The following is a 22,505-nucleotide window of genomic DNA, read 5'->3' as shown; positions in this document are numbered from 1 at the left end:
GGACAGTGAGGGGGTGGGTGGTGGGTAACGTTCTAGTTCTTGATCTGGTGCTAGTTATATGCAGTTGCTTTGTAAAAAGTCATGCATTTTCCCGCACATGGTATTCTTCAATATTTACTTTAAAAAAGGATGTTTTCAGAAAGGATTCTCCTTTAACAGACCTCCATGGAGCCCACTGCTGTGGCCACAATTGACCACCTCCCCAGACCTGCCCCTGCTCCCTGTCAGGGGAGTGCGCCTCTAGGCCACACAGGGCACCGCCCTGGGTCCCATCATGAGGGATGTGCACATCCTGCTCAGAAGCGTTTTCAGAATCTTCCCACCTCAAACCTGACTGCAGAGCCCCATTTCTCATGCTGGTCGATACCACAAGCTCTCCTGTCCTGCCTGCTGCCTCCAAAAGCTCCACTTAAGCCTGTCCTTCCCCTGCCTCTCTTGGGCTGTGTGGTGAGGATTGGGGTCCCTTGTCTCTGCACTCCCCAATCCCATCTTTCCCTCTTCCTTTGTCCTGTAGGAACAGCCAAATCCCTGGAGACCTTTCTTGGTCCTGTGTCCCAGCACCAGACCTGACTCGCTAGGGCTCCTGCTGGCCCATGGTCTCTGCACAGGCTGATGGGGCTCGGAAGGGGACACAGCTTGTGCTAGAGCGTGTCTGCAGAGCTGGGCTCTCCCCGAGGTCCCCATAGGCAATTGGCGGGACCCAAGTTTGCCCTGGCACCGAATGGCTTCAGGCTGTCTTCCCTCACAGCAGGAGTTGTTACTTCATGCCACTTTACTTTTAGTGGACTGTGACGCATGGTGGACCTTGCTATATATATCTTATACTTTATATCACTATATATCTTATACTTTTCCTCAGACTTCCCAAAGACCAGCACTTATGGCTCATAGGCACAGCCAGGTGCATGTTCTGTGTCCCCTCCTGGCAGCCAGCATGGTGCTGGTCTGGAGTGCACTCAGCAGGACAGGAGGTTATCAAGTGATGAAAGCAGGCACCACCAGGGCCTAGGCATGTCATTAGGGGCGTGGAACAGGTCACCCACGAGACAGGAAGGCAATAAAGGGCTTGGGCTTGGTCAGCAACATAGCCCACAGCCAGCAGATCATGGCTGAGTAAGAGAAGGCAGAGTGGGGACACATCTTGTAATTCTTTCCTCCAGAAAATCTAAAGGCCTAAGTAGTCCCCCCCGCCGGGAGAAGTCAGTATCTAAGAACATCAAAGGGCAGCCACAGAACTGTAGGGAGGTGGGTTCAGGAACATTCTACTCCATAGTAGGCAGCTCCCAGGTCTGGATGTTCAGTGTACTTAAGCCTAAGAATCCTGGTGTTTAAACAAAACTACATGTAACTGGCATTAATGAATGGTTGTACATAAAAAGTATGTATAAAAGTATTAAGATGCTTTGCCAGCTGCCATGGATCCCAGCATTTGGCTGAGATAGAACATACCTTTCCCCACCATCATCAGCTGGTTTAAACATTTTAGTTCAGGAAAGATAAGTTTATCAGCCTGTTGGGCATAAGAACTTTTAAGATGTGAAATTCCAGGACCATGTCCTCAGCCCTCAGGGGCTACCAGGCAGGTCTGTCATGCTCCATGCTTCTCCACTTACATTTCTAGATCTATTTTTTTTTTTTTTAAAGATTAGAGAGAGAGAGAGAGAGAGAGAACGAGCAGGGGGAGGGGCAGAGGGAGAGGGAAAAGCAGACTCCCCACTGAGCAGGGAGCATGATACAGGACTTGACCTCAGGACCCTGGAATTATGACCTGAGCCGAAGGCAGATGCCCAACCAACTGAGCTACCCAGGCACCCTAGATCCAGTTTTTATTTTATTTTTTTAAAGATTTTATTTATTTATTCATGAGAGACACCGAGAGAGACAGAGAGGCAGAGACACAGGCAGAGGGAGAAGCAGGCCCCATGCAGGGAGCCTGATGTGGGACTTGATCCCGGGTCTCCAGGATCATGTCCTGGACTGAAGGCAGCGCTAAACCACTGAGCCACCCAGGCTGCCCTAGATCCAGTTTTTAAATGGAACATTGTTCTATCTTGCATGCTCTATATCTGACTGTCCAATATGGTAGCCACTACCTATATGCTATTCGCATTAAAATACAAATTCAATTCCTTTAGTGCATATCCACTTTTTCCAGCACTCATGCATATCCACTTTTTCCAGCACTCAAGTGCCTTTGTGCCCAAGAGGCTACTATGTGGCTTGTTATGATGATAGGAGCTTCCACTGCTCCTGAGGTAATTTCTTTGGAGCAGAACCAGTTCTTCTGTCCTTCCCTGCAGCGGGCCTCCTTGTTTCAGTTATGTTCTTGGAGCTCCTGACCTGACTTGATAGAATGGTGTCAGCAGAGGCGGCACACAAGGGTTTCCACTGGGACTTGTGGGGTTTCTTCTGCAGTTTGCATAGGATCTTGAAATAGGACTTCAAAACATGTTAGTGACAGAAATGGAAGATAAATCAGTCATTTAATTTCACCATGCATCTGTGAAGCACCGTGTACTTATTTTTGGGTTATTACCCTCTTCATTCCAAAAGTAGATGTTCTTTATGGTCTTAAGGTTAAGGAATGTCCTGAAGAGGGTGACGGGGGAAGGAGTCCTTGAAGTCACGGCTGGCAGTGCCTTTTCAGGGAGGCCTTCAAACCTTATGGCCTTTGCTGATTTTTAAAAGCCAATTGATATTTTCTTGTGACCTTTAACAACTATTTTCCATTATTCTCCAGGTCACAAAGACAAAAAAGCAACCTATCGGAACCTTGTGAATAGCACACAGAGGACAGTGGTATTTGTCTTATCAAGAGTTCAGATGGGTGGAGCACTGATAAGAGGAGAGTTGAGGCTTTCGAACTGTTTCTCAATCTGAAGAAACTCCAGGTCCTGCTGCTTTCTGTGCTTTCCCCTCTCTTCCTCCTCCCAAGGCTTCACAGTCCAGGAGGTTAGAAGGCTGGATCGGCACTGTTCCCATTGCATGCCAGCCTGGGCAGCAGTGCTGGGGCTCATCTGGCACTCATAAATGCTTTTAACTTGATATGAGCAAATGCTCTGATCCTCCTGTGTGTGGGTGCTGGGCATGGAGGGTAAAATATGTATTTAAATAAATTTACCAGGGCACCTGGGTGGCTCAGTTGGTTGAGCGTCTGCCTTTGGCTCAGGTCCATGATCCTGGTGTCCTGGGATCAAGCACCACGTCTATCTCTCCCTGCTTGTGGGGAGTCTGCTTCTCCCTCTCCTCCCTGCTCGTGCGCTCTCTCTCTCAAATAAATGAATAAAATCTTTTCTTAAAAAAATAAATTTACCTATAGTTTTCCCAAAGGAGATACAATGAAGTGCTAACAGTGGTTATCCTGGAAGTGAAATTAGAAATATTTTCAAGCAAAACAAAAATTCCCTGGGTTATTTTCATAAGCAGAAAAAGTATTACTTTAATAAGAGCTGTTTTGGGGATTCCTGGGTGGCTCAGTGGTTTGGTGCCTGCCTTTGGCCCAGCACATGATCCTGGAGACCCGGGATCGAGCCCCACATCAGGCACCCTGCATGGAACCTGCTTCTTCCTCTGCCTGTGTCTCTGCCTCTCTTTCTCTGTCTCTCATGAATAAATAAAATCTTTACAAAAAAATAATAAGAGCTGTTTTAAATAACATGTGATGGCTATTTTAATTTTTACAAACTTGGACTTTCTCTTTAACTTAAACCTACAGCTATGACGGCCAGGTGGATATAAAGGAAACCTCATTTCAGCATCTGTTTAGCAAATGTTACCATTTGCAGTTAAAAAAAAAAAAAAGAAAAAAAAATTCACCTGTTTACTTAAGTTGCATCAGATAAATGTTAATTTGAGAGCATCATTACTTCTGTCTCAAGAATGGGATAATTTATCAATTTGATTATTTGTATTGAATTTTAGACAAATTTTTACCATAAAGCTACTTCCTTCTAAGTTTAATATAGTAAACAAATCATGAAAGACATCAAAACACCCATGGAAGAAAACTTTTATCTTTTTGTGAGAAGAAAGGTATCTCAAGTTTTAGGTACTTTAAAAAAACCATAAAGTAATCTGGTCTTTAATGAATACAATCATATTTATAGGACCCTGATTATTTTACCTTATTTGGAATCTCCCAATTTTTTTTCTATGGGTTGTAACTTAAGTGGAGATAAGCATGTTTTTCTTTTTGAAAAATGCTCACAAGTCAAAAATCTGGACCTCAAGATTACATAAATTACCCACCCTCCCCCCCCCAAAAAAGAGAGAGCGCTCCAAATTTATACGAGCAAACCAGAACTGCTTCCAGAGTTAAGATACAACAATGGTTTCTCCCAACTAGGCTACACCAGTTGGTCACGAGCTCTGTCAGTTCTTACCTCTTGAATAACTCTTGTCACCACATTCCTGTCTTCACTAATCACAATTCCCACCACCCTGTCTCCCCCTGGATGACCCACAGTCTCCTGCCCTGTCATGAGGCTCCAGTGCACACCTTCAAGGCTGCCTGCAGATACCTCCCAGGAGGAAGGATGACATCCACCCCAGACATCCTGGCTGGGTGTGTTTCTCTTGGGCCTATTCATCCCACCACTTATCTGGCTGTGGTCCTGGACCACACCCAGCCAGCAGGGTTCCCAAAACACACATCTATCAGAGCTCTTCCTTCAGAACTTGGCTCAAATGCTTGCCTCCAAGAAGCCTCCTCTGGTGCTCGCCGGAGCCCAAGCCTCCCCTCCCCTCTCTGTTGCCTCTTTGCCCCATGCATCTTTTATGTGTAAAACATAAAGCATACTGTTCATTGGACTCAACTCCTAGGCTGGTCTTATTCCTCTTTGTTTCCCTGGACCATGGTAGCTTGTCAGTCAATGCTCAATGGATGGATTCCAGTGTGAAGGTTTGTGATCCAAAGATCTCTTCTATGCAGCACACCTTCACATGCCACATGCTGTGTTTTAAAAAAGTATGGTTGGTCCCAGCGTCTGCTGCCACAGGAACACTAGTTCCCAAGTTATGTGACCTCACTGCAGGTACACACTCTATACCTGTTTGAAGTGCTAAACATTCCTTTTTATGGAAGATCTCAATTATTAAAAAAAAAAAAAAGTCGGGATCCCTGGGTGGCGCAGCGGGTTGGCGCCTGCCTTTGGCCCAGGGCGCAATCCTGGAGACCCAGGATCGAATCCCACATCGGGCTCTTGGTGCATGGAGCCTGCTTCTCCCTCTGCCTATGTCTCTGCCCCCCTCTCTCTCTCTGTGTGACTATCATAAATAAATAAAAATTAAAAAAAAAGTCAACATCATTTATTATTCTGACACTCATAAAATCAATGACAACTAAAATCACCACTGGAACCCACAAGGGAGGCATTTTCATTAGGTATCTGGGGCTTTTAAATGTTACATGAAACCAAACATGAAAGGCTGCTAAACTGAAAGGCTAAAAAAAGCTTTCTGGCTTGCAAAACAGAAACAGGGGGACTGACCAGAGTTATCAGGATGATGCTGGCCTCAGAATGAGTTAGGAAGTGTTCCCTCCTCTTTGATTTTTGGGAAAAAGTTTGAGAAGGATGGTATTAGCCCTTCTTTGTATGGCAGAAATCATCGGTGAAGCCATCAGGTCTGGGGCTTTGTTGGGAGGCTTTAGGTTACTGATCAGTGGATATGGCCCATGGTAGGGAGAGAGGACTTGGGGTGTGGAGCTCTGCCTGGAGGCAGCCCTGGGACAGGATGGACCGGGTGCACACGTGATGTGAGCAGCCCCATCCTGGCCCTCAGGAGACAGTTGTATGCCTAAAGCTGCTGCCTAATTATGTGTGGATGAGTAAGATGTTAGGGTATTGTCCAAACCCCTCAGTTTACTAGATGGTCTCAGCACTTTTCAGGGCAGGCTCCTTATACTGCCAGTCTATTATGATCCAGCCAAATGGTTTAAAAATAAAGTTAGATCTCTGATCTCACAGTTGTATATGATCAAGCCCCACGTTGGGCTCTATGCTCAGGAGTCTGCTTCAGATTCTCTCTCCCTCTCGCTCTCATGCTGTCTCAAATAAATAAAATATTTAAAAAAAATTAGATCTCATTTAAATTGCAAAATGCTAAGCAATATCATTTTTTAACTATCTTGATATTTAAAAACAGGATTTTTCAATGTATCCTATTCAGTATAGTAAGAACTGCATCAGTGCTTTCATAATAAAGCTTTACTGACATGGGAAAAACACTGAAAATTAAAATGTTTTTTAAAATAAGACTGTTGGCTAAAATGTCAGCATTTTCACTTATAATTTCTGTGTTAACTCTGATTTTGAGGCAAGATTCTTTTATCTTTAAAGATATTACACAAGGTGCACCTGGGTGGCTTAGTAGTTGAGCCTCTGCCTTTAGCTCAGGCTGTGATCCTGGGATCGAGTCCTGAATTGGGCTCCCCGCCGGGAGCCTGCTTCTCCCTCTGCCTAGGTCTCTGACTCTGCGTGTCTCTCATGAATAGATAAAATCTTTAAAAAAAAAAAAAAAACAAGATATTACACAGTCTTAAAGTAATAGTATAAGGTGGTCCTTATCAAAACTGCTAATATCACAAAAGGAGAGATAGCCAGACAGGTTTCTCTCTGGATGGACTAGCCATCACCACAGAGGAAATGCTCTAACAAAACAGGCAAAGAAACAAAATAATACTGACTTTGATCCAGGCTGAGTATATAGGAGAAAGGGGAATGTGGTGAAGGACGCTATATGGATGCAGCAAAATCCAGCCTGGGGCCACCCTCCAGGGTCAATAACCTAGTTCTTCCAGATAAGTTACAAAGAAAAAGAGATGGGTAGACCTTAGATACTAAAACACTTGTCGTGAGACTCAGTGACCATTTACAAAGTATGGAGCTGGCCTGGATCCAGATTCAAACTATACTGTTCAATTTTTAGTAAGACAATAAAAAATATGAAGTGACTGGTTGATAATATTAAGGAATTACTGTCAATTTTTAAAGATATGATGATTGGTATTATGGTCATATAAAAATAAAAGGTGTTAATATATTTAAGGTATTTATACATGAAATGACATGAAGTCTGGAATTCGCATCAAGTTGATGTGGCAGTGGCCAGGGGCAAGATGAAAAAAGATTGGGGGGCACCTGGCTGGCAGAGTCAGTTAGTTAAGCGTTCGACTCTTGGTTTTGGTTCAGGTCATGATCTCATAGGTTGTGAAATCAAAAGCCCCACATTGGGCTCTGTGCTCATTGTGGAGTCGGCTTGGGATTCTCTCTCTGCCTCTGCCTCTCCCCCACTCACACACTTGTGCTTTCTCTCAAATAAATAAATCTTTAAAAAAAGAAAAAAACTGGTAAATGTATTGACAATTGTCAAAGCTGGAGATGAAGAGACCAGGTCATTATTAATTTTTTTTTAAAGATTTTTATTTATTCATTCACGAGAGACACACAGAGAAAGGCAGAGATGGCAGATGGAGAAGCAGGCTCCTAGGCATCCCCAGGTCATTATTCCCAATTCTATATATGTTTGATTTTTTCCCTAAAAGTTGGAAATCAAACAAAAACAGGAGAAGGTCCTACAAACAAGTCACACCAGAACACTGTACCTTGCCCCAAAGATACAGATGTAGTGAAACTACGGGATACCTGCACCTCAATGTTCACAGCAGCAATATCCAAATAGCCAAACTGTGGAAGGAACGGAGATGTCCTTTGACAGATGAATGGATAAAGAAGATGTGGTGTGTGTGTGTGTGTGTGTGTATGGATTATTACTCCTCCATCAGAAAAGATGAATACCTACCATTTACATCGATGTGGATGGAACTGGAGGGTATTATGCTGACTGAAATATAAGAAATAGCGAAAGGGACCATAAGGGAAGGGGGTAAACTGAGTGGGGAAAAATTAGAGAGGAAGACAAACCATGACTCTTGACTCTGGGAAACAAAAGGTTGCTGAAGGGGAGGTGGGTGGGGGATGGGATAACAGGGTGATGTGAATTAAGGAGGGCACGTGATGTGATAACATATATACTATATGTTGGCAAACTGAATTTAAATTAAAATTTTAAAAAACCCCACAATGCTGCCAACCAGAAAAAAATAAAAAATGAACAGTGTACTTTGTATTTCCGGATCCTGAGTTCTGTCACATGCAGTTCTAAGTACCCCTGCATCCCCAGCAAAAGGAATTTTAAGGATTTTTGAAATGCCTAAGATCATTTCCAAAGAGTGTGAATTGAATATTACTTTACAATGTACTAGGGCATTTAATAAAACAGCATTTGATATCTTTGTCCTTCCAAGTAATTTCTATTAACATGATGATAGGATGGAAAAGCTCCACTTTCAAAGCTGTGTGTCATTCTTTTGAAAATAATTTTTGCAGTTCTGTATTTGGAGTGATAAAGGTGCAAACAATATATTGTATAGTGTGTTAATCTGAGAAGCCAAAGATATTTTTGAGTGACATTGCAAAACTTTGCATTTCCTGGGTTAGAACACAGCACTGCAGCTTATGAGGTATGCATGTTCCAAAACACCTGAAGGCTCATGCTGAAACACAGGGCACATTTTTAAGAGTTCCCATTCCACCTAATCCAGGGACCGCACCCATGTACCATTCACAGCTGAACAAAGGCCACCAGTAGAGTTGTGGAGCCACACGTTCCGTGAGAAGCAGGGAGATGCTTCTGCATGCACTACAGAAAGGACCACCCAATTACCAGAAAATAAAAAACAGTAGCCTGGGATCGTTGCTCCAACTGCCTGTGGACCATGAACAGTGCCCAGGGGTGTTTCTAGGAGGAAGCTGGCAAGGGCATGGGCTGGGCAGCCTCTAGTGCCACCTAACCAATTGTGCAGCCCTGGGCACAAAGCTCAGCAGCATAGCCCCCCAGAAGTCCAGCCTACTCTCTGACCCTCACCTCCCAGGCTCCTTTTCCACTGCACTCTAGCAACTGTGCAGCTTCGCAGAAGTTCTGGCACCCCTTGCACCTCCTTTCTGCCCACCGCCCCCCACCTCCAGATCCTTTCATGGCCTAGGCTGAATTCCAGGATCTGGGACACCACAGCTTCACCCTCACAAACACCAGAACTCTCTGCTCCTCCTCCTGCACCATCACCTGGTAACCCCCAACTAGTTAATTACTTCTTGTCTACACAGGAGCAGCCGCATGTTGCTGGAGAAACAACCATACTGCTTGGCTTTGTTTTAAATCATGACCCCAAATCATAAGGCATAAGGCATAAGACATGGCATGACCCTTGTATTCTGTAGCACATGTACCTTCTCACTCTTCAGAACACCCATTTCACAGATTCTCTTTCTTTACACTTACTCGCTCTGCCCAGCCCCTCTGCTGAGGCCCTCACTTCCCCACCGAGAGTAGACATCCTCATTCAGGAACTTCCCAATCTGCGTGTCCTATTGCACCTCTGCCCATGTCCATGGCTTCCCGCTCACAACCTTCCCTGCTCCTGCCCACACACCACGTGTCCTCTTCTCCATCCTTCCCCTTCTTTATGGTAGAATCTATCCTGAGAAAAAAAAGGAGAACATGCATCCGTTCTCGATTCTCCATCATCCTGGAATCTCAGCCTCATTCTCTAAGCATGCCAAGTACGTGCCCTCCTCTGCTCCTTCTATCTGGGAATCTCCGCCCCTTGACCCCTACATGATGGGCTCCTTGCCATTCAGGTCTCAGCTTCAGTGTCTCTTCATTGGGGGTGCAGACATGGTCATGTGCTGCCCAGATCCCCTTCAGGACTGAGGGACTGATTCCAGGCTGTAAGAAGTCCTGCCCTCGGCTGTCCAGGCTCTTCAGGAAACTGCCCTGGCTAAAGCTCTCTCACCCTGGATGTCAGTGATCAAGGCTTGGTTCCCCTGAAGGTCCAGCTCCTCCCCCTGCCCAGTGCTGCTCCCCTCCTCTCACTTTCACAGGTGGGGACCCAGGGCATGCCTTCTTCATAAGCATCTGCACGCAAGCCTGTGACATCCATCCTAGCTGTCGCCTTATCCCTTTCTCACCTCACCTTGTTTTAGTTCTCTGCACAGCTTCCATCACTGTGTTTACTGTTTATTTCTCATTGTCTGCCTCCCATCACTAGAACGTAAGTTCCAAGAGAGCCATGAACTGGTCCTGTTCATCTCTGTACCTTGAGCACCCACACCAGAGACTGGCACTAAGCAGACACAGTTGCCACAGGAATGAAGGGATTCTGGGAGCCCATGGCCTCTATGGCCTTTCTTCCAGGGTTAGTTAGGATTACAGAGAATGTACATGACATGGGGTTCACCCAGCCCCTGGTGCAAATTAAACACTTTCTGAAGACACAAAGATACAGTTACTACTTTTAACCTGAAGCCTTCCTTTAGGAAACAGTATGAAAATTGAAGAAAATGCAGAAAAAGTGATGAGGTGACTGATGGACTGCAGCCAGGACCAAAGGTGAGGAGAGATTCACACCTGATACTATCTGACATACTACACTGTCAGATAAAATACAAACAGAAGGACTGAAATTAAGGAAGCTGCATGGTTATGTGACAAGAAGGGAATGCAGAAAAGTGCCAGTCCCTATCCAGCCCTGGGGACACCACCTTCATTCCTTATGGGACAAAAGCCCACACCCCTAGGCTGTCGTTCAGGGTGGGGGAACATAGCATGTTACGCTGCAGCTCCACTCACAGGAGATGAGGCTTCTGGTTTGGACACCGGTGCTTTAAAGGTAGATGTATTTTTGGAAACATCTGCTCTCTTATCTGCAGCTGCTCCCAGGGACAAACATTCCAAGTAATCTGGTGGGGGGATGACAACACTGCTCTTCTCAGTTAAGTCCACTGTGCTGATGCTTCTCACGGGTGCCGGGCTAACAATCAACAAGTAGAGAATACAAGTTACATATAAGATCTTGCCCTCTGAATCCCAAATATCCTAAATAGCGTAAGGGCCAGAACTGTAATAGATTAACAAGCAAACAGAATGTGAGAGGGGAGATTACAAAATGTGTGCATGCACACACACAATATATATATCTTTGTAAAAATCATCGTAATGTTTTTACTAGTTTATAAATGTACACTCACCAAAAAAACAAAACAAAACAAAAAACTAGCTTACATAAGGGCTGTCTCTTGGTTAACTTAAGAAGATCTATAAGAAAATGAAGACTATAGCACAAGCCTTAGCAAAAATATTGGGCACTTCAGATATGGGGAAAATAAAACAAAACAATACACCTCAGCATTTTAACATCATAAACATGACATCTAGTCTTACTCCTTGGCCCAGTGGCAGTTAAGCTGTTCTGTCAGGGCTGAGGACACACAGATGACATAGAACAGGACTTGGTGCGGGAGGGGGAGCATCAAGCGTGGTGCTTAAAGGTCTGCAGGGACAGCTGGATGGATTACAGGGTTTCTTTGAAATGGAAAACACCAAGGATGAAGCAATTTACGGTAAAGATGAGGAGTACGATTTGGATGTATCATTTCTCTCTCCTTCCTTCCCTCCTTCCTTCCTTCCAGAGAGGTGAAAGGGGCAGAGGGAGAAAGAAAGAATTCTAAGCAGACTCCATGCCCTGTTTGAAGCCAAATGTGGGGCTCAAGCTCATGACTCTGAGACCGTGATCTAAGCTAAAACGGAGCGGGATCCTTAACCCTCTGATCCACCCAGGTACCCCTGGATGTGTCACTTCAGAGGACCCATGGGGTAGCCAACTACAACTACCTGATATACATATAAAGATTCATAACTAGGTCTTGGAAAGACCTCCCTAGGCTCCAGCCTTGGCTCCAACTTTCCATGCCTCAGTGTCCTCAATTTTAAAGTAAGGACCTACCTCATAGGTTGTTATGAGAATTACATGAGCTAGTTAGTGTAAGGCACTTGGCACTCCCCAAGTGGTGATGGTGATGATAGTCACCTTGGATTTAGTGACTAGTTATGGGTTGGGGGAGTGAGTGGTTCCAGAGGGATGATGGGGGGTAAGGGGCAGAGTATGGGGTGTGTCTCCACTGCAGAAACCACAAAGGGAACAACTAGGGGATAACAGTCCCCTTCAGTATACAACTATATGACTGGAGGTTTCCCTGGAGGGTAACTACACATCTAAAGAGAATTCTGATATGCCCAAAAACATGAGGTCAAAGGTGAGTTTTCCAGGATGCCTGAGTGCCTTTGGCTCAGGGTTAATCCCCGATTCCCGGGATCGAGTCCCACGTTGGGCTCCTTGCATGGAACCTGCTTCTCCTCCCTCTACCTGTGTCTCTGCCTCTCTCCCTGTGTCTCTCATGAAATAAATAAATAAAATCTTAAAAAAAAAAAACAAAAAACAACAACAACCCAAAAACCCACAAAAGTGAGTTTTCTGTCACTGGGAAAAGAGAGCCACAGTCAGGTCCTACCTCGGTGTGGGAACACTCATGGCTTCCTTTGCATCTTCTTCTAGCAACTTTGTGTAGGATGCCGGGAACCAGCCCCTCCTACAGGTGAGGAGTGAGAAAAAAAAGGCCTGGTTGTGGGGTCAGCAGCAGACAAGTGAACAGTAAGCACACTACAGAATGGCTTGGGGGCGGCTCAGGGGCAGACCAATCGATTTTCACATCACACAATGTGTCTTTTATATACAGCACTCATTTTATTTGGATTCCCTTTTTGGCTTTTTTCCACATTCATTTAATAGCTGAATAATCTACACAGAAAACTAATTTAACCAGCTTACAGTAAGGCCTATGCACATACTCCTGGTTGAAATGACAACGCTGGCATTTAAACTATTTATAACCTAAATCTTAATAAAATCCATTTGATGTGCAGATTATTCTTGAGAAATCCAAAGTCATTAAAAAAAGAACACAATTATTTAAGCTACTTTCAGAGGTGACTTCATATCATCTGTTTAAATACTGAATTCATTTATATACACACAGACATACAGAAAATAGTCTGGGACAGAGTCACTCCAATTAACTAAACTAGAACCATAATTAAACTATGAACTTACCTTTGGTAAAAATGCTACTATGACCACAAAGACAATTTGTGGCTAAAAGGAGATATGGTAGCTCTTTGAAGTACTGGGCGGCCTTGACTGCTGTGGGGACAGCATGTGCCCTGAGACTTACACTTTGGTGGTATCATGCTCTCCATAAAGCCAGCCATCTTTCTCCTCAGAAATGAGCAATGTGAGGATGTCTCCTTGGGCGAAGCTGAGCAAGGTCTGGTTCGTGCCAGCAGTGTGTGGAAAAATGGTTTTTACTTTCTGCTTCTTCATCATGTTGAGTCCAGTTGCAACAGAAACTGATCGCTGTAAACTAGGATCATCTGAAGAATCTGTTGAAAATGAACATAGCAGTGAGAACTTTTCAAGGACTGGTAACAAGTTCAAACAAGCAAACTCCAGAAAGCCATCCACTGTGGCCCACCAGGACTCCGACTGCAACTCCGATGCGTTTTATTTCCACACCTTAGACTTTGCCCTGATGTGCAGGGACTGCAAGGGGCAGAAGCAGAATCCCGCCTGAGGTCTTCCACTGAGGAGGACCCTTGTGGCTAAATTCTCTTTTCCAGGCAGACAGGACACTGTGTGTGCTAAGCTTCAACTGCACTCTGGTTTAACCAGAGACAAGCTGACACATCCAGAGGGTCTGATGCTTTCCTTGCCCTACTCTCCCAACAGGGACCCCAAATGGGCATCAACTCACACCCCACTGCCCATGACAAAGAATAAGTGGAGACTGGAAATGCAGATGTTGTCACTGTGCAACTGCTCAACATCGCATCTAGGAAGTAGTAAGGATGTGGAGAGGACCAGTACGTTTACTAAACCCTCCCCTACATGCCAGTCCACACTCTCAATGCTTCACAGCTTCTGAGGGAAGAAGCAGTGACTCACTGGGATATCACAACTAGCATGCCAGCCCTGGATACAGATGGCCTGACTCCACAGTCTACCGCACTATATGAAGTACCTTGCTGTGCATTTGTCTCAATTGAAGCACAGGCTGATATTTGCCAATCCAAAGAAACAAAATTGCCATTCTGAAACTCTTATCTCTGGATCTCACTCAGCAGCTGCAAATGCTGTAGTCTGTAGGCTCTCTCTAGCACATGGTTTGATTGCCACAACTTTCATACCCAAGAGGCTGAGGCCTGTGAGATACTCCACAGAGAGAGGGGGGCGGTCTCTGGGTCCCAAAGACTCTGTCTACACAGAGTGGAGCCTAAGCAAAGATGCCTGGAATCTCTGTAAACAGTAACTGGTCCTGATTTATTGTAAAAGCATCAACAAAGTTAAGAAACTTCAGCATCCAGAAAGCATGAAGTTCTCTGTTAGAGATGAAAAGCACTGATTGTAATTCACACTAAGCCTATTGGTAAGATCAATAGCCATAATTTTGTCATGTGAACTTTTATAGTTTGTTTTATTGAAAAAGAAATATTATAATTGCCAAATATGGCACATGGTGGGGCTCTTTGTACATTATTTCTAATTTTAAAATGTAACATCTTTCAACAGTACATTTCCTCTATGTAAACATCAATCAGCATATGCAATTAGAATTTGCCAAAGAAATGTGTCACTTACAAAATGTCTTATGGTTTTATATTAAATCCAGACCTTTATTTATTGAAGTATAAGTTTCAACAAGGCAATGTTAAATGTGTGCTACCATACACGTTTCTTTACCTCTACTTCAGGGTAATATTTATCCAAAATATTTATTAAAAAAATTTAAAAAGGTATTTTATTTTTTAATCATGCTCATTTTAGAGATTTTTTTTTGAGAGAGAGAGAAAACACGAGCAGTGGGAGGGGCAGAAGGAGAGAGAATCTCAAGCAGACTTCCCACTGAGCGCAGAGCCTGATACGGGGGTCAATCCCATGACCCTGAGATCATAACCCAAGCCAAAGCTCATAACCTGAAACTAAGAGTTGAATGTCCAAATGACGGAGCCACCCAGGCAAGGGTATTTTAAAAAGAGATCAAAATAAATTTCTTACCTGTTGAATTCTTTATCCTTTCCGAATTCTGTGCAACTGTTGCTGGGTTATTAAACATATCGATCAAAGGACTGGTATACGCTCTGGCTGAAGGAGCTGGGGGCACCTTTGGTGAATATTTAGAAAGAGTGTCATAATCTTTTCCAACCTGTGAAAAATTTCTGATTAGTTTAATATTAGTGTAACACAGCAATGGAACTATAGAGATTGCCAGGGCTGTTTTAACATGCTTTAAATTCCACTGTCTTTCCAAAGTTCTTTTGGTTGGATGGCAATGCTGTATTCTGAATTATTATTTCAAAAATATCACATTCTTTTTTTCATTCCTGTCTTCATTTTTTTTTTTTTTTTTGGAAGGCAGTTACTCTCCATTTCCCACCACCCCCTGGCAACCACTAATTTACTTTCTGTCTCTATGGATTTTAGGATCCCTTTTAGGTGCTACTTAGCTACAGGAGTCTACATTTAAAATAATTTTTCCAAGCAATTTTGAGTACATTCCTCCATTAAATTTCTCATATTTTTTGCTAACAAAAAAATCTAGTACCAGTGGAGTTCTCTTTTCTTTGTAAGTATTTTATTTTCCCCCTCTCTGGAAGTTTTTAGAATTTTCTTTGTCCTCTTCTATAACTTGATCATAATATGTCAAGGTTTTGTTTTTTTCCCATCTGTACAGGCTCACTGTGGCTGCTGTGTTAAAGACCAGGCAGAGTCTGGTAATCTTTGCAGGAGCCAGAGTCAGGGGTGTGGAGGGGTGAGAAGTGGCTGGATTTGGATCTGCGTTGAAGGTGGAAGCAGCAGGCAGGCATGCCAGTGGGTTGGCTGTGGTCTGGGAAGAGGGGAGGGGAGAAAAAGGGGGGCGGGGGAGACGGACAAGTCCACATTCGTGCGGGAGCCACTGGAAGGATGGAACTGCTATTTTCTGGATGGGGAAGACTGGAGAAGCATGTTTGGAGAAAATCAGTCACCTGGTTTTGGATGAGTTGAATGTGAAATTCTCATTAGACATCTGGTGGTGATTTTGAGAAGGCAATTAGGTTATCTCCAACCTGTCTAAAATTATGTTTATACCCTCTCTTCTCGTTCTGTGTTTCGGGTTAATTTCTAAGCAATTCCATGCTGTTAATGAGCCAGTCTATTGGTGTGGGGGTTTTCTTGTTTATGTTTTTTTTTGTGGGGAGGGGGAAGGGAAGGGAAAAATCGAAAAACCTATTTTAGAGAAATTTCAAGCATGTACAAAGGAGAGAGAACAGCACAACAAATCTCCCTGTACCCAACACCCAGCTTCATCAATTATGGCCAATATTGTTTCATATATGCTGCACCCATCTTCCCCTGTACCTGGGATATGCTGTAGCAAATCCCAGACATTTTAATTAGGAATAATCCTTTTTTAATTTTTAATTTCCAAAATCTTTAGCTGATTTTTTTAATTTCCAAAATCTTTAGCTGATTTTCCCCTGGGGATGTAATATCTTTTCATCTCTTTTTAAAGAACTTTTTTAAAAAAGATTTATTTATTCATGAAAGACACAGAGCGAGAGAGAGAGGCAGAGACACAGGCAGAGAGAGAAGCAGGCTCCATGCAGGGAGCCCAACGTGGGACTCGATCCCAGATCTCCAGGATCACAATCCGGGCCAAAGGCAGCACTAAACCCCCGAGCTACCTGGGCTGCCCTCTTTTTAAAGATTTCTTTTCGGCCCTATTGCCTCTGCTACCTCCAATATTGGTTATTCTAGTTTTTTTCTTTCAGTATGTCTTTTCATGACACTGGTTTTCCTCCCTTGTTCAGTGATTCTTGGTTATCTGTCCATTTCCGTATTGCACGGCATTCCCTATTCTTTCACATGTTTATCATAGTCTGTATTTTGCCTGTTTTTCTTGTTATCACAGACTGCCTGCAGTGAGGTAGGGATGGGGAAGTACACTCTGCCTCTTCTCTGGAAACACAGTCTCCGCCAGTGGACAAAAAGGCCCTGCTGCCTACTGTTAACCGCAAGTGTGAGGGGGAAGAAACTAACCAGCTTAGAGGATGCAAATCATCTACAACTGACCACACACAGGAACACCACAGCCAGGTTTTCGGCTCCTCTTGCATCTACTGGCTCTGGGCTCTCTGCTTTGCCCTCTTCTGCAGTCTTGCCCTCATGTGCTTGGGGCTGTGATTTCCTTCTCTCTTGATTCTCCACATACCAATCTTGCCTTTTTCTCTTTGAGACTGTTATAGTGTTTCTGGTCCATTGACAGCACCTTCTTTTATTCCCCATGCAGTTATGGATCTATTCTGTAGGTTGTCCACTGGTCTTTAACATCTTTGTTTTCATTTCAGAGGTTAGAGTGAACCTATGTGTCCAAACTAACCACTGGATCCAAATCTCCACATGTTTGCCAAAAGTAATAGAGCCCAGGTTCAAAGAGTAGCAAACTACAACGCTTGATTTCATTACCTTGAAGTCTTTGGTGGCTATTTTTTTCTGAAGTGCCTTATGTTGTGATGAATGGCACCAGAGTTTTGCTAACTGTTCTCTAAGCCACCTACGTTTCTTTTGCTGGGAATAAATTTACAAAGTTGGAATGGTTATAATTCAAAACAGTAACAATAACATTCCCAAAACAAAGATAATAGCACTGAACACAGCACTACACAGTGCTGAGCACCACACAACTATGTCAAATCTGAAGGTAAGACCATCAGAGTGAGAAAAGAAGAGGCCCCAGAAGAAAGGAGGACCTGTAATTGCCACCAACCAAGGCCTTCGTCTTTTTGGAGATTTAGCCCAAGTCTTATCAGTAAATACACAACTGAAATCTTGGAGAGAGAATTAATTCCTACCATGCTGCTTCTCTCAATCATTGGTGAAGGCTGGGGTGTTCCAGACACAGGGGTAGAGCTTGGGGTCTTTATTTCTTCGATCATATTCATGATCTTCTCGGGCACTTTGGTAGCATCACCGCAGGTTTCTTGCCACCTGGGCAGTTTGGAATTGAGTAATTCTGCAGACTATAAATCCAAAAGAAACACAACTAAGCACAAATGTGTACTGTTCAAAGAGCAAAGTTACGTCAATTATCAACAATAATGTTTTACTGGCTTACCACCAGAAGTGTGAGAGCTTTGTGTTAAATTCAGTGAGGGCTTAAGTATCTATGAGCTTCCACCTTTATTTGCTGAAAGAGTTGTAGGCCCCTGTTCTACAGGAGCTTGCCTTCCCCCTCAGTGTGAATGCAGAGTATAAGACTAATATAAGTAATGTAAATGATTCAGAACAAGCTCAAACACAGAAAGGGAAGGGTTGAGCAATCTTATTAAGCCCCACTGTTTCCCCAATGGCCCCAGAAATGTTAGTCAGTGCATTCTTCCTCCCTACTCCTAAGAGAGGGCAAGACCCCTTCGCCCCAAACCACCTATGGCCTTGGACCATAGCACTGACACACCAATTGCTTGGGCCTGCTTTATCCAAGGAGCCATTGAAAGGACTGGGATGTTGTAGCCAAAAAAAGGGTAGTTTTCAGAGAGGTGAAGAGACTTCCGGGAGAGAAAAGAAGTAGACTTGATTTATGCCAAAAAGCATAACTGGGATCCAAGGTTAAACATAAGAGTCTACCATCAACTAGAGCTCCCTGGAAATAGGCCAGATTGCCTTGTGACACAGTGAGTACCCCATTAATGGCAGGGCTTCACCACAGAAAGAGCTTCAAGGTCTCTTGACCTATGACCCTGCCCCAGCAGGACATCCTTACCATGGAAACAGACACTGCTGAACTAAGTACAGATGCACTATTGACAAAAGTGATCATCTAATACCGCAATTCTTTCCTTTCCTGTAACAATATCAGATCTTAGGGATTTAGATTTATTTGGTAGGTGAACAGTCCTTAAATTTGCAAAGACTTTATAAAATATTTAACATACGACTGATGCATACACACCAGGCCAAGTGTTTTTCCCCTGAAAAAGAGGAAGTTGCCTTATTTTCAAGTTCTTACAAACCTTTTATCATGGAGTGCTCTCTAAATTATTATAAATAACATTGAATATTTGACTTAATTTAATGCTAGTTTTGGATACTTACATAGGCCCAATAAAATTTATAGTTTTTTTTTTAAAAAAACGAAAGTAATATATATATTTTGTAATGATTCCTGGGGTTAAAAACCTCACAACTATGTGTGTTGGAAGGAGGGCAGGAAAGCCAGTTCTTCAGTTAAGGAGTTCATGAGGAAACATCCTTGAGAGGAATGAGAAAGGAAACACAACAAGTGTCCTGATGCTGTGAATGGGTCTGTGGCTGGGAAAGAACTTCCAGGGACACCTCTGTACATGGACTCCCAAGGCAAACACTCAAACCACCCAGGTCTGTTGGGACTCATCCCATGGCTCTGGTGAAGACACTCATCCCATGGCTCTGGTGAAGACGCATGAGAGTCTGAGAAAAGCGGACTCGTAGGTGAGAAAAGAAAGTGCTAATTCTTAATGATTACACATTTTTTATGAAAGATTTTAAATATGGATATACTTCTAAATTAATTACATATTATAAGCAACATTTAATCATTTCATCTACATTTCTGAAAGTTTATATATTCAAGTCGGTCAAAAGCTATTTCTTTGGCATCTCTTCTCATTGGTAAAATAGGCCCACCACTTTACACTGAGGCACATATGGAAGTAAAGCATTTCAAGGGCATTTGAATATGAAGTTAAATTAATAATGCAACACAATTGCCATCATGAACCCACCTGTAAATGATAATAATGTAAGTGATTTGCAAAGCTACAGTGTTTGTCAACCAGAAAGCAGAAGCGCCTTTTCTCTTCAAGTAGAGCTTCTTTGCAACCATCTGCAATAAATTTCTGGATTTCACTCTGGCGAGAAGTAACGGTTTCTACATACTAGGAAAATAAATAATAATTATACAAGTATGACATGAGGAATCAAATAGCTGTATAGCCAGACATTTATCTTGTGCCATCTTTACACCTGGTTTATTTCGAAATGGAGTAAACACTAAATGCAGATAAACATGAGATAAAATAACAAAGTTGTAACCTAACCTGAGCAGGTATCATCATTCTCATTAAGATCCCTGACTCATGTGTGGAAGGACGTTGCCAAAGGCCTTACATTCTTCACTAGGCAACCTGCACAAAGTATCACTTTACATACTTCAGGAATAGGATTGTGTTCTATTGGCAAATCAAAGGCTTTAAAAACCAGAAAGTCCAAATTTAAACCCCAGTTCTAAATATCAACCACATGACTTAGCCCAAGCCCCATTTTCTTCATCTGTAAAATGGGGAGAGTGATGTTAATCAAGGAACATCCCTTACCTATCCCTCTCCTGAACCAGGAGAAAAGGCCAATGCTTTTAGGAGGCTACTAATGATTCTTAGCTCTGGAAAACTCTGCAGCCTGCAATTCATACCTAGTTAAAAATGCTCATTTTTTAACTCAACAGCAGCACAGCAGTGAGCGAATAAAGTATAGACTGACAGAGGTAGGTAAGCCTCCCTGTAAATTGTACAAGTTACCAACCACAAGACAAAACAGTGCTGAAAAGTTCACCTCAATTTCTTTGTGTTCATATTTGAGTGCATTTCGTCCTCCTTGACTTTTCCTTCTGATCTTCTTCAATTCAGCTTGAGATTTCTCCAAAGAATCTAATTTATTCCTGTGTTCTGTTTGGTATCTTTTGAGAGTTGCCTGTAAGTTAAATGTTGTGCTTATTTGAATGTAGCACCACACAGACTGTTGGGCAGTTACTTTTGCTGATATTCCCACTGGGAGTCGTCCTGCATCCTTTTACAATGCACACACTCTCACTTCATACCACTCTCTCCCTCCAACTTCAGCAGGGAGCTTTGTCCTAAAGTCCCCTGTTCATACAAGGGGCCAGTGACACCCAAGGGCAGCTTTTACAAGAATGTCTTTTCTTTCTTTTCTTTCTTGTTTTCTCAATTTTTTTAGACACTGAATGGTTAAGTGCTTTGGTGAATAAAAAGCAATATTAAATCACATGTTTCAAGACTTACAGTTTTATTTTTTTATTTTTTAAAAGATTTTATTTATTTGATAGCGAGAGAGCATGAGTGAGATCACAAGCGGGGGGAAGGATAGAAGAACAAGTAGGCTCCCCAATGAGCAGGGAGCCTGATGTGGGGCTTGATCCCAGCACCCTGGGATCATTACCTAAGCTGAAGGCAGGAGCTTAATGGACTGAGGGACCCATGCACCTCTGACTTAAAACTTAAAAAAAAAACAGAATGAATGAGTGTAATCACTTCCAATTATTCTGGGTGCTCTGTAGCAAAGGATTTTTGGAGCCTCATAGACCTGGGTTAGAATTGCGGTGTGTAATCTCAGCAATTACTTAATTTCTTTTTTTTTTAAGATTTTATTTATTTATTCATATATGAGAGAGAGAGAGAGAGAGAGGCAGAGGGAGAAACAGGCTCCATGCAGGAAGCCTGATGTGGAACTCGATCCTGGGTCTCCAGGGTCATACCCTGGGCTGAAGGTGGCGCTAAACCGCTGAGCCATCCGGGCTGCCCAATTACTTAATTTCTATAAAATCCATGTTTTCCCTTAATCTATACAGTGAGGATAAGAGTAGTTTACATCATGGAGTTTCTGTAGGGGTAAAAATCAGATAATGTATGTAAAATGTTTGGCATTACATCCACCCCAGCAGTTGTGGGTGGTCCTGTGGCCTTCCTCCAGACTGCGCAGAGCACATGCACACAAGGGCAGTGGGGTGTTTTCAGGGTAACTGCACAACTTACTGCCAAGTGGAAGTCTTGGTGAGAAGGGGGCTTTGGGTGGCAAAGAAAGCAGCTATTCCACAGCAGGTAAAGGAGATGAAAAGAGCCATGTGACAGGGCTGGAGGGTCAGACAGGAGAAAATTGCTGGAGTCATCAATACCAGGGGACAGGTAAGGGACACCACATAATAGTCTTTGACAAACAGACCTAGGCGCCTGAGAGAGCCCCAGATGGTATTCTCCCACATGTCTCACATCCTCAAGTGCTGATTTGTGACAGCAACAGTTGCACTAATATAGATGCAGATGTCTTCCCCACATGTGTTCTTTGAAAACAGTGCTTTCTAGAGGTAGGAGGATTCCTTGCAATATTTTCCTCTCTGATTTTTAATAAAGATCCCAGGTGTTAATGCAAAGGGGGCACCCAGCTCCAATGGACCTTGTCAATTTCACGCATCTATGTATGTACTCAGCACTAAGCTCTGTCCAAGTTTGCTGTGGCTGGATAAACAGTAGGAGAAAGTTCTCCTCAGGCTTTGAGATCAGGCAATGCAACCTCCTGGATTGCCAGGCTCCCATATCCCACACTCACCTCCAGCCATGGAGATAGAGCAAAACCAGGTACTCACATTCATGTATTTTACATCAAGTTCTGTCTTCTTCTCCAGCTCATGTATAATCTCTTTATGGAATTTTTTGAACTGTTAACAAAAGGAATTAAAAATCCACACCAG

The 22,505-nt window shown here is 43.2% G+C and overlaps 1 protein-coding gene across 6 annotated transcripts in view; it reads right to left on the bottom strand.

Annotated features, from left to right (window-relative positions):
• BAIAP2L1 (BAR/IMD domain containing adaptor protein 2 like 1) overlaps nt 1-22,505 on the bottom strand; it is an 86,997-nt gene that overhangs the window by 4,347 nt on the left and 60,145 nt on the right. For 4 of the 6 annotated variants that reach the window (XM_049111140.1, XM_025426205.3, XM_049111143.1 and 1 more), the window contains 8 exons: nt 22,401-22,472; nt 20,576-20,713; nt 19,750-19,902; nt 17,842-18,009; nt 15,008-15,155; nt 13,128-13,335; nt 12,408-12,485; nt 10,690-10,870 (listed from right to left, as the gene is read on the bottom strand). In XM_049111140.1, the coding sequence (XP_048967097.1) occupies nt 10,690-10,870; nt 12,408-12,485; nt 13,128-13,335; nt 15,008-15,155; nt 17,842-18,009; nt 19,750-19,902; nt 20,576-20,713; nt 22,401-22,472 (1,146 nt within the window). The remainder of the gene's footprint in view (nt 1-10,689; nt 10,871-12,407; nt 12,486-13,127; nt 13,336-15,007; nt 15,156-17,841; nt 18,010-19,749; nt 19,903-20,575; nt 20,714-22,400; nt 22,473-22,505) is intronic. The other 2 variants (XM_049111141.1, XM_025426206.3) reach the window with 1 other exon arrangement.

This window comes from Canis lupus, chromosome 6 (genome assembly GCF_003254725.2).
Source record: "Canis lupus dingo isolate Sandy chromosome 6, ASM325472v2, whole genome shotgun sequence".
In the NCBI taxonomy this organism is placed as follows: Eukaryota; Metazoa; Chordata; class Mammalia; order Carnivora; family Canidae; genus Canis; species Canis lupus.
This window is presented reverse-complemented; position numbering and strand designations above follow the sequence as displayed.